Here is a 12,747-nt window from a genome sequence, read left to right as displayed (position 1 = left end):
TTTATTTGTGAATGGTATTTTGAAGCGTATTGTAAAAGAATAAGGTTTATTTTTGTGTGTGAATGTAATGGGGTTGCGACATCTTCACCTCACCCCTCTTTTATGATGGTAGGGTTGGGAAAAATGTTATTTTTTGTATCGATGTAACGGTACGCTTGTACAAAATATTAAGAAAGTAAGTCTGTAGAATTACAATCTATTATGCATGCAGACGACTTGCGCTAAAGTGTACACATTTTTTGTTTGCGACCAATGTGCGCGAACAATTTCGGTGGAATTTCGATTTGTAAAGATTCGAAAGTGTGATGATTTTTTAAATACATATGTGCTTACAGTCAAAATGAAAAATCAAAAAAACTATATTCAAAGCGTATTACAATTAAAATACACAATATCTACGGATAAATTAAATTTATCTATCAAGTTTTCTTTTCAGAATTTCATGTTTGAATAAATGAAGTAATAATACATAATTTCTTTTTTCGTTATAAACCCATCGATAATCGACAGTCAGTTATAATTTTTAAGACACATCACTAAACCACCCCTGAAACTGTGTTGCCAACTTTTCTTATGATTTTCTGCTATTAGCGTTTCTACCATTGTGTTAAAGTGTTTTGTTCGTACATTTTGACTATAGTGAAGGCACTAGTGAACAACTTCAGAGCAGTAAACTTATTTGACCGACTGTAGCTACTAAATTTTAAAAAAAAAAACCTTCATTTAAGAAAATTAGGGTCAATTCCCACTGAAAGAGCAGCGGCCGGCAGCGGCCGTAAGAGCACGGACAATGTAAGAGCGCGGCGCGGCGCGGCCCAGGGCGGCGCCGCGCGGCCCGCTGCGCTCGCGCTCAATCACTTGCATTTACGGCCGCTGCCGGCCGCTGCTCTTTCAGTGGGGATTGACCCTACAGAAACCTTCAAAATAATCGTACAATTGCCTAATATGTATTATGAATGAGAAAGTAATTTCGTATGTTTGTCTGTCCGACTTTCACCCCAAAGTAATGAACCGATTTAAATGAAAGGCACAAACACAGATAGTCTAAAGCCTGAAAAAGGACAAAAGCTACATTTTATTCGGGACGATTTGGGAGCGGAAAGTATTTGTGCAATGGTTAAACAGATTAAGAAACATTTTTGTATATGATGGAAGCAGTACTCTGTATATTTAATTTACTAATTGTATTTAAGATCAATTTTAAAATATCTCATTAAAGATTTTTATGTACTCCCAATTCGAAGGTCAATTCTGTAATTAGAAACGAAATAAATAATTATTAAAATATATTATTATTGCTGTTAAAGCCACTTAATGAGCGGTTCTCGTAATTACATAATTACGCTAATTAACACCGAAGTTCAGTTTATTTCTGACACAAAGCTGCCTCGGAAAGTTCGCGAAAGAATGTTTTGGTAAACAAACTCTTTTAAGAAACTTACGAAATTAAAATTAGGAAACATTTTTTAACCAGTTAAGTACCTAACTGCTGTACCTATACGTAGTAATAAAAGGCAAGTTGAGGTGTGCTTGCCGGGCCTGTACGACTGGCGCGAGGAGGCTCAGCGCCGGGGAGAAACCCCGTTGCCGCGGCAAGTTGTCGCGCAGCGGGCGGAGCTCCGGCGCGATCTCATGGTGGCCTGGAGGGAGCGACTGTCGCAACCCAGTGCAGGGCACGCCACCATCGTGGCGGTAAGTCCCCTCTTTGAGGAGTGGCTCGGGAGGAGTCACGGCGCCCTCACGTACCGCATGACGCAGGTCCTCACCGGACACGGTTGTTTCGGGAGGTACCTGCACCGCATCGGTCGTGAGGAGGCGCCCGGGTGTCACCATTGTGCGGACAGCCCCGAGGACACGGTGGACCACACAGTCCAGGTGTGCCCCGCATGGGAGGGGCACCGCCGGGTCCTCGTTGAGGCTTTGGGCGGCGGCGACCTCTCGCGTCCGGCCCTGGTTCAGGCCAAGGTCCGGGGCGAGAGGGAATGGGATGCCGTCGCCTCCTTCTGCGAAGCGGTCATGCTCGAGAAGGAGGAGGCGGAACGCCAGAGAGTTCGCACCTCTCATCCCGGCCGCCGCGCTGGACCAGGTAGACACCATGGGCGCCGGGTGTCGCGAGATGACTCCCGGCCACCGTAGGCGTGGGTCTGTGGGCGGTGAGTTCGGGTGGCTCATCGTCCCTCTGTCTTTCTAGACGACAGACCCGTGTCGAAGGCGCGCGTTGTTCCACGCGCTCCTCAAAGAGATGTCAGCAACCCCAGCGGGGCCCAGCAGGGCCAAGGCCTGCCGGGGCTGCGGGTTGTTCGAAAGAGATACCGCGGCCCTGGTACATAAAAGGCCTATGACGGAACACGACGATTTTAGTCAGTAAGAGTCTGACACTCCCTCACCGCTGCTAACCCACAGCGGGAGGGGTCATTTGATGATTTTACGTCGACAAAAAAAAAAAAAAAAAAAGGTGTGCTTGCCGCGGTCAGTCGAGGGATGGGTGAACATTTTGCGTACCTCAAAAAGATTTAGTCAGAATATTTTAAGCTTGAGGAATGTTGTTGGTTGGTTTGGTAAAGCCCGTTAATCTCAAGTTCTGTTGGTCTAACTTAATAAATAGTTTAGTATTGTATAGCCTATTTATCAAGGATGACTAGTTCAGTCGAGATGCGGGCGAAACAGCGGGAAATAGCATCTAGTGTTCCTATTATGGAAACATTAGCCTACACTTTAGTAATAACAAGATATTTTTAACCCATCTCCAAAAAAGAGCAGCTTTTCAATTCGAATGTCTCAATTTTTGACCCGTTTCTACGCAGTACGCTTTCTTCGATAACTACTACGGCGTAGCTAGACTACTACGAAATAAGCTACGCCGTAGCCACTTTAATGTTATGTAGCTAGAGGTCAAGTCAAATATCTTTTTGCTGTTTTGAACTCTGCCACTCGCTGCCATAAGCAGTTATACTCTGCCGCACATCACATATTCATACAGACATGGTTGACTTGTAGAGAATGCCTTGTGGTATTAAATCCGCCAATATAGCATTTTTTTGTACATGAAGTTAAAAAAATGTACATTATTATGTTGCATGATATGTACAAACTTATTATATGAAATTAAATACAATAAATAAAATAATTACAATATGGTATCGAAAATCTCCTCATCGCTGCCTAATTAAATAAATATTCTAACTGCAGAGCGGCAAAGGCCAATAGCTGTACTGTTAAATCAATAGGTCGCTAAAAATATACGTACAACTTGAACCCTTAGAAACTGAACTAAATGGAATCGCTATTGTACCTTAATTTAAAGTTTTTCCTTAGCAAAAGAAATATTACGCGATATACCATTTAGAACTTATTTAAAGTTTTTTTGAAAGGGTTTGCTAGGCCTAAAATACTTTGGGATACCTAATCTGGGTGCGCGGAATTATATCCTTGGAAAACAAGTGCAATTTTTGTATTTTTTTTTTATAAATAATACTCCTTTAAATCAAAAAGTTTATATTAATATTTACATTTTAACAGCACATAGCGTAATTTTTTTTGGTACCTAAAACGAACACGCACGCTGTCGCGTTCCATACCAAACTGAGAAAGTTAGGATTTTAAACATATTGTAGGTATTCAAACTTCTGGTATTCTTGAAAGCCTTTATTAATAGTTAAAGAAATACAATCACATTTTGTTAGGAATTATAACATTGTTCTCACTAGTTTTTACATCATGACAATTCACACCACAGTCATTCTTTTTCATAGACTAACAACCCTACATTTTTTAAATGTCATAGACTATAAATTCCTAACACCTTCTCCTATTTTTAATATATGAACATAAATTAAAAATACCTTATAATTACTTCAGAAACACATCAGTTTTCAAAACATTAACTTAAACAAGTTTTCAAAACATTAACTTAAACACTTCTAATTATAACTCTCAATTTACACAACAACTTTATCGCAATGAAATTTAAATTTTTCTTTATATAGTGGTTTCGTCAACATATCCGCTATCTGATAATTTGTAGGACAATATATAACATCTAAATATCCTTTCTTATAATTTTCGTGTATAAAATAAAATCTCACATCTATATGTTTAGATCTCTTGCTGAATGAACCTGTTTTAATCAATTGGATAGCACTCTGGTTATCAATATTCAAACTAATCTTAATACTGCTACCAATTAATTCACTTATAAAAGTCTTTAAGTATAAACACTCTTTAACGCAATCTGCTGCTGCTATATATTCCGCTTCAGTTGACGATAGACTTACTATCGGCTGTCTTTTGGAGCACCAAGCTATAGGTCCACCTGCCAACATTATTATGAACCCTGTTGTACTTCGTCTGGTCTCTGTACAACCTGCATAATCTGAGTCACAATATGCATGCAATCTTGTAATATCTTTCCCAGCATTATACAAAATCCCTTTATCTCTCGTTCCATTCAAGTACTTCAACACCTTCTTTACTGCTAATATGTCTTGCCTTGATGGATTTTCTACCTTTTTACTTGCTTCATTCACAGCTTGACTGATATCTGGTCTTGACCTGGTTGACAAATACAATAATCCACCAACTAGTTCTCTGTATGGGAAATTTGACGTAGCCACCTTAGATTCATTTTCCTTTCCCACAATGCATGGAGTATCTGCAGCTTTGGAATCATACATATTATATTTTCTAAGTAATTTTTCTGTATAATTCTGCTGATGCAACAAGATGCCTTGTTCTGATCTTTTTATTTCAAAACCTATATAGTTTTGAGGTTGTTCATATGTTTTTAAGATAAATTCTTTTTCCAATTGATGCAAGATCTGTAATAACTTTTCCTTGTCTTTTGATATGGCCAAACCGTCATCAACATATATAGCCAATATTATAGTTTTGTCTTCATTAAAAAACACACACTGATCCGACTTTGAAGCTCTCAGTCCAAGTTTCCTTAAAGTTTCTGTAAATCTTTTATTCCATGTCATTGGTGCCTGTTTTAGCCCATATAGTCCTTTCTTTAAATGACAAATTTTATTAGGCTGTCTTTCATATCCTTCAGGAATATACATAAATATGTCTTCCTTTAACTCGCCATACAAAAATGCTGTTTTCACATCAAAAGTTATCATTTCATATTCCTTTGAAGCAGCAATTGCTATTAATGATTTTATTGCTGATTGACTTACTACTGGACTATATATTTCTTGATAGTCAATGCTTTGCTGTTCGAAGCCTCTTGCTACAAGTCTTGCTTTGTAAGTACCATTTTCTTTTATACAAAATACCCATTTACTTGACAATATCTTGTGTCCTTTTGCTCTTCCTACATCAACTATTTCCCATGTATTGTTACTTTCCAATGATTCCTTCTCCGAATTTATGGCCTTCTCCCAATTATTCTTTTCAGCAGACTTCATGACTTCATCATACGTAAGTAATACATAATCTTGCAGGTAAGCTGGTTTTTTCCGTTGTCGTTTTGTATTTATAGTTTCTATAGTTTCTATCTCTGTAGTATTACTTTCTTTATTTTCATCATTTTCTACTTCATCAATAATATCTGGGATGTTATCTTCTATTACATTACTTTGTTGTTCTAACTCTTCTATTTCATAATAACTGTCATCACTTTCTTCTTCTTGATTTATTTCTTCTTCATTATTACCTGGTATTATTTCTGTTATCACCGAACTTCCTGTTTCTTCATATTTTTCTCCAATTTTCTTATTATTATTAATTATAACAATATCCCTTGCTATTTCAATTCTTCTTTCTTCTTTATTCCACAATCTATATCCATTATTAGTATATCCAATCATGATTAACTTTTTGCTTCTTGGATCTAGTTTCTTAATATTCGAATGTAATTGTTTAGCATATACTATTGAACCAAACTTGCATATATTAGATATATTAGGCCTTTTACCATGCCACATCTCATAAGGTGTCTTATTCTTCAAAGATTCACTTGGTAATCTATTTATAATATAAGTAGAACAGTATACAGCTTCACCCCACATTTCTTTATCTAACCCTGAATCAAATAGTAATGCTCTGGTTTTATCTAATAATGTTCGATTTAGTCTTTCTGCTTTACCATTTAGTTGTGGTGAGTATGGTACTGTATAATCTAGTTTTATTCCCTTTTCAGTACACCATTTTTTAAAATCATTGCTTGTGTATTCACCTCCATTATCGCATCTTATGGTAGATACCTTTTCTGTTCTCTCTCTTTCTGTTTCTTCTATATAATGTTTTAAATTTTCTTTAACTTCATTTTTATATTTAAGCAAGTATATTTTTGTAAAATGAGTATAATCATCCATGACGGTTAAAACATAACTATAGCCATCATACGTTTTGTTTTCGAACGGTCCACATACATCAGTATGTAATAATTGAAGTGGTCTACTGGCTCTGTTTCTTACTGTGTTAAATGGAAGTCTTGTTTGTTTAGCTTGTGTACAGATTTCACATTCGTCTATTTGCCTTAATCCATTTATTTTTATTCCATCTGCCACATCTGGTAATATATCTAGTATTTTCTTTCCTGGATGTCCAAGTCTTTGATGCCATTCTAAGGCAGTGCCATTTTCTTTCATTAACAGTGTTTTTTCTTGCATATTATTATCATCCAAATTAATTTTATATAAACCGTTTTCTTTTTTTCCTGTTAATATTAATTCTGACTCCTTATATATTTTTACATTATCTTTGGTAAATATAACCACTCCTTGATTGTTTGTAACTGCATTAACCGATAATAAATTTTGTGATAAGTCAGGAACAAGCAGGGTATTATTAAGAGTACATTTTTTTCCAATGACTTTACCAGTCCCTTTCACCTCTATTGTTTCTTCATTTGCAGTCAAAACAGATGATGGTTTGCATTCAAAAAATTTTAGTATGTCTACATTTTTGGTCATGTGTGCAGTACACCCAGAGTCTACAACAAATTCTTTCAGTTTTGGTTCTTGAATTTCACCGTTTGTAAAAAATGCCTTTTCTATTCTTTTGTTACTTTTTTCTTCATTCTCATTCTTATTCTTATTTTTGAAAAAACAATTTTCTTCTCTGTGATTAATTTTTTTTACAGATTGAGCACTGTTTATTTTTAAACTTACAGTCTTTATCTTCATGGTTGTCCCTTTTGCAGATACTACAGGCTCTACAGTCTTTCTTCATGTGCCCTGTTTTGTTACATTTGAAACATTTTATTGCATTAAACTTTTTCTTTGATGTAGATGAAGATGTAGCTTGAAATGCTAGCTGCTTGTCACTTTCTTTTGCTTTCAACATTCGATTTTCTTCAGCCAGAAGTCTGTTTGTTAAATTTTGAAGGGTTTTCTTATCGTCTGCCATGCATTCCCAAGAAGTTATAAAATAGTTTAAATTATTTGGTAAACAGCTTAGTATTTTGGATATGACCATTTCATCATCTATTTTTGTTCCTAGCTGACTTATACGAAATTGTAAATTTTCTATTTCACTTATTAATTGGGAAAGCGATTGACTCTCTTGTTTCTTATATGTGAAAAACTCTTGTAATAATGCATCTTTGTTTCTTTGCTCAGAACCTTCGAATATTTCACATAATTTTACGTACATTTCACGTGCACTGTTACAATTAATTATGTGACCTTTTAGTTTCTTATCAATACTGCTTATGATAATTCTTTGCACCTGAGCATCTTTGATACTGAAGTCACTTTTCTTGTCATCTTCTTTTGTTTGTGCAATTGTTTTTGCAAGATTTGCCGCTTTTAAGTGTATATTGAATTCAAATTTCCACAATAAAAATGTTTCCGCATCTTTTAATTTTTCTATCTGTATTATCTCAGGTTTTTCCATTTTTTAGTTTTTCACCGTTTTTTATTTTCTTCCTTGTTATTACTGTTTTTTAGTTTTTTTTTTCACTTGTTTTTTATGTTGGGTTTTTCATTACCCAATCCCGGTTTTTAATTTTTTCTTCTCGGGCGTTCTGGGCCCATAACCTATTGTAGGTATTCAAACTTCTGGTATTCTTGAAAGCCTTTATTAATAGTTAAAGAAATACAATCACATTTTGTTAGGAATTATAACATTGTTCTCACTAGTTTTTACATCATGACAATTCACACCACAGTCATTCTTTTTCATAGACTAACAACCCTACATTTTTTAAATGTCATAGACTATAAATTCCTAACAAAACAATTGTATCAACACACTCATTTTAACAATTAATTTGTATTTACAATATATTTACATTAATTGAAAATAAAATAAAATAAACTTATATATATATACAACTTAAAACTAATACAGTGCATCAAAAAATTGCTCCTCATCGCTGTCACTGGGTAATGTACCCAAAAGACTGGCAGCATTGCCACGTTGGATGGCAATGCTCAACCTCTGTGCGAAATAAAAGCCAGCCTTTGGGTCCCGGGAAGTGTCAACCAGGCGCTGGGAAATATCCCTGGCAAGAAGGTGCGCCCTCGGACCCCACGGCCCCAGAGTTTCAACCCCAAACGGCTCAAACATGTAATTGCCTATAAGGTTACTATATTTGCGCCGCTTGAGGTTCTCTGCTTGTGCAGCGGCGGAGCCAGCACAACATGCAGTTCCGGGAAGGTGAGATGGCGCAAGAGTGTCGACGCATGTCGCGTCCCACACTAAAGTCCTACCCACCTTCCACGGAAATAGCGACATGCCGTCTGGTCTCTTGCCATCGTCGCGTGCCAAGCCATTTGGTTCGAGTACGGCTGGCACGCCGACGGCAACAAGAGCGCGACGGATCACGTCGTTTATGTTGGCATGTCGTGGTATGCGGCCGGCACTCCGGCTGCACGACAGGCCGTGGTGACCGAGGCTGTTGACAGCTTCCCCGCAGTGGCAGCGATGAGGAGAGCAGCATGGAGCACCTAGTCGGAGGCAAACGACGAGTCTGAAGGTGGTGTCATCAAACATGGTGCCTGTGTTTGAGGACGGAAGTGCAAGAAGCCATAGACCCGACTCCCATTCACCCACAGCCAGTAGGCGCGCTCGCTCTGCAGAAGTAATTGACGTATCGATTAAACTTTTCCGTATTACTCTGCAGAGCGGCTCATCCCACTGTCTCTGGGAGGACAGGTTGGCGGGTAAGTCGGTGTTCGGGCATGCGACTTTCCAAGCATTTAAAGCCTCAGTCAGGCTTGGCACCTCAAAATTGGCCAGTGTGGTGGGTAATATTTTCCTGATCAATTTCTCAGTGCCATGGACCGAGGAAATAAAGGCTGGTAAACTTACACTGGAAATTTTACGGACGCCAAGTCCTCCCATACGGATGGGAAGAGTCGCTTGAGACCAAGCTCTGTCGTCCAAGGCCACATTTAAAATGGATGATAGTGTATGTCGTATAATTTCGTCGATTTTGTCCAAAAGGCTGGTGTGCTTCCATAAATGGGAAGCACGCAAGTTATACGTAAATTTGGGTCCAAAACAGCAGTACCGTATGATGGTGATGGCTGCATGCATATTAATTTTGAGCAGCCTTTCCGAAACATTATTAAAATTTTGAATTTTCTTCTCAATAAAATCCGAAAATGAATCTTCCAGTATAGGCGATCCAAGGAGGCAAAGAGAACTTTGGTCTATCGGTTTAATTTCAGGAGCTATTGAGAGGAAATTTTGAAGAATAGTCTGTCTGTCAGTCGAGTCGGGTATAAAAAGTTCACATTTAGAAAGGTTGAGGTCGAGGCCAATGTCGTGGAATTTATCTTTTAGGAAAACTAAGTCATTAAGAACAGTATCTCTGTTGCCTCCCAGGGTCCCGTCGTCGAGATACCACACGTTAAATTCAGAATTTAGCTGCCGAATAATTGGGTTAATCGCCAAACTAAAAATCACACTCATTAAATTAAACGCATGAACCCGTTTTATGTGGTCAAATTTGACTCGTAAGGAACTGGCTTACAAGTTGTTATATGTAGATTTTTTTTTACAGTACATTATAATTGACCAAAAAATGAGGGTTATAAAACTTTTCATGTTTGTTATCAGTGTTGCCACCTTGGTGGTTTTTCCACCAGAACTAGCGGTTTTTGAAAGCCTTTAGTGGTATTTTTAAAAACCATGGCGTTTTTATTCTTTTTAGTGGTTTTTAGGGGTTTTTTCAGTACGAAATCTGGCAACACATTTTTACCCACCATTATTCTCTACTTACTCTATGGCCGGGAAATCCCTAAGCACAGTCAGAATTTCATATTGTTCTATGCTTACTCTTTGACCGGGGAATCCCTTAGCGCAGTCGTTTGCTAATGTTTTCTGTGAATCTTGTCATTCTATGTCTTGAATTTAGTTCGCGCTGTCGAAAACGCGAAAAGTTTGATCAAGTCGTTTTTAAAAGGTCACAGTGTGTGAAGTCGTGACGCTCAATAATATCCAATAATGGAATTTCCATCCAAGAAAAAAAACTATGCACAAAAATATAGAAAGGAGTGGGAATCTCATGACGAATTCAAATCCTGGCTTAAACCTTTACCTGGTGATGATACGAAGGCTTTTTGCACATATTGTAAGGCAGAATTATTAGCAAAATTGGTAGACTTGAGAAGACATGCTGAAACAAAGAAGCACAAACAAAAAATGCAAGTGATATCTGGCAACCAGATTTTACAATTCAAGCCCGATAGTGAGAAGATTTCCAACCTAAAATCGCGCAAAGCTGAAGGAATGCTCGCGCTTTACATTACTGAACATAGCTCAGTTTCCTGTATTGAACATCTAACAGATTTAGTGAAATTGGCTTTCCCTGACTCAAAAGCAACGGACGACTTAAAAATGCATCGTACTAAGTGTACTGAAGTTATAAAAAATGTCTTGGCACCACATTTTACTGAAGAACTAATAAAGGATATAGGACAGCAAAAATATAGTCTTATCATTGATGAATCAACTGACATCAGCACGAGCAAGCAACTTGGTATTGTAATCAGGTATTTCAGTAGAAAACTAAAAAAAGTAGTTTCTTCGTTTCTGGCTCTAGAACAACTTGAAACCAGCGATGCAGTTGGTATTGTTAAAGCCCTTCTTTCTTGCTTACAAAAATATGGATTAAATAAAAATAAAATGATTGGATTGGGAACAGACAATGCGTCAGTCATGACTGGAATTAATAATGGAGTGTATAAAATCCTGAAAAATGATATACCTAATTTAATTCTTATCAGATGCACTTGCCACTCTTTACAACTTGCTGTATCTCACGCTTCAGAACATACGCTACCAAGAAATATTGAATTCTTGATTAGAGAAACGTACAATTGGTTTGCCCACTCAACAAAACGTAAAAATGAATATCATGAAATTTACGAAACTATTAATTGTGGTGAAGCACCTTTAAAAATTTTGCAGGTATGTGACACACGCTGGTTATCCATTGAACCAGCGGTGCAAAGAATTCTGGCACAGTGGAAAGAACTGACTTTACATTTTGGGCTTATGAGAGATCGATGTTACACTGCAGATCTATTATATTCTATATACAAGGATGAATCAAGTTATTTATATTTGCTATTTTTGAAAAGTGTACTAAACGATGTGCAGATCGCATTGAAAAGCTTTGAAAGCGAAAGTGCAAATCCTCTTAAATTATTAAATGTGCTGATTACACTATTACGTTCAGTTTGCAACAGGATTCTGTTACCGAATGCAGCTATTACAGATAAGGATTTTTTAAATATTGATATCGACCGACACCTTAACCCGGTCCCATACATGGGCTACCTCTTTGAATCGGAGCAAGGAAAAACATCGTTAACAGCTGACACTATATTAGTCATAAAACGTCGCTGTATTGAGTTTAATGTAAAGCTAGCCAAGGAAATTCAACAAAGACTGCCGACCAATTACAATGTGCTGGAATCGATGTCAAAATTAGACCCAGAGATAATACTCCGCCAAGGTAAGGATAATTCCATTTCAGAACTAGCTAAAGAACTTGGCTATACTGCTAGTGACATTGACAAGATATTGAATCAGTGGCACAATATCTGTTTTGTCCAATGGAAAAATACAAACGATGTTATAAAATTTTGGGTTGAGGCAGATGATTACCGAAACGCAGCGGGTATAAATGACTTTGCAGAACTAGTTGATCTTGCCATATCATCGTTATCTTTACCCCAATCTAATGCAGGTATCGAAAGAATTTTCAGTGTCATGAACATCGTAAAAAATAAACTACGGAACAAGATGGCTGGTCCTCTTCTAAATGCGATAATTTTTATCAGAAATAGATTAAAAGTTACTGATGCAAAATGTTACAATTACGAATTACCAAGCGATGTCATTGCAGCTATTGGAAAAAACACTAAGTACACTTTTAAAAATCAACCACAAGCAACAACATTTGCATCCACGTCGACGTCATCGGCAGTAGTTTCGGCCTCTGTGAATTATGATGATGTTATGGAAGATATAACATTTGATAACCTTGAATTTTAATTTTAATTGTATTATTTGTTCCTCTTAAGTCTTAATTCATATTGTACTGATTATTTACAAATTAATAACAAATCAACATAGTTATGTTGTTTTATTTCATTGCTTCTAGATTATGTACTAAATATAATTTTTAAAATAAATTTTGTGCTGTAGAGAATATTATATTTTTGTCGAATTTTGGCACGTACATACAACATACTCCTTCGTTAAAAATTTTCTTGAATGTGATAATTTCAATGCAATAATATAGCGTTATTTGGTGTTTTTTTCGTTTTCCAAGTTTGT

General features: G+C 37.0%; 1 protein-coding gene across 1 annotated transcript; it reads left to right on the top strand.

The window, feature by feature from the left end:
- Positions 1 to 10,049: 10,049 nt before the first annotated feature.
- On the top strand, positions 10,050 to 12,542 carry LOC124644115. Its single transcript, XM_047183336.1, has one exon. The coding sequence runs from the start codon at positions 10,405 to 10,407 to the stop codon at positions 12,460 to 12,462; it is 2,058 nt and encodes a 685-aa protein (XP_047039292.1). The 5' UTR covers positions 10,050 to 10,404; the 3' UTR covers positions 12,463 to 12,542.
- The last annotated feature ends 205 nt before the right edge of the window (positions 12,543 to 12,747 follow it).

This window comes from Helicoverpa zea, chromosome 29 (assembly GCF_022581195.2).
Source record: "Helicoverpa zea isolate HzStark_Cry1AcR chromosome 29, ilHelZeax1.1, whole genome shotgun sequence".
NCBI lineage: Eukaryota > Metazoa > Arthropoda > Insecta > Lepidoptera > Noctuidae > Helicoverpa > Helicoverpa zea.
Note: the sequence above shows the minus strand (reverse complement) of the source record. Positions and strands in the feature narration are given on the sequence as shown.

Bases quoted from the DNA above. Each gene is read 5' to 3' on its own strand.
- LOC124644115 (XM_047183336.1), top strand. From the start codon at position 10,405: ATGGAATTTCCATCCAAGAAAAAAAACTATGCACAAAAATATAGAAAG.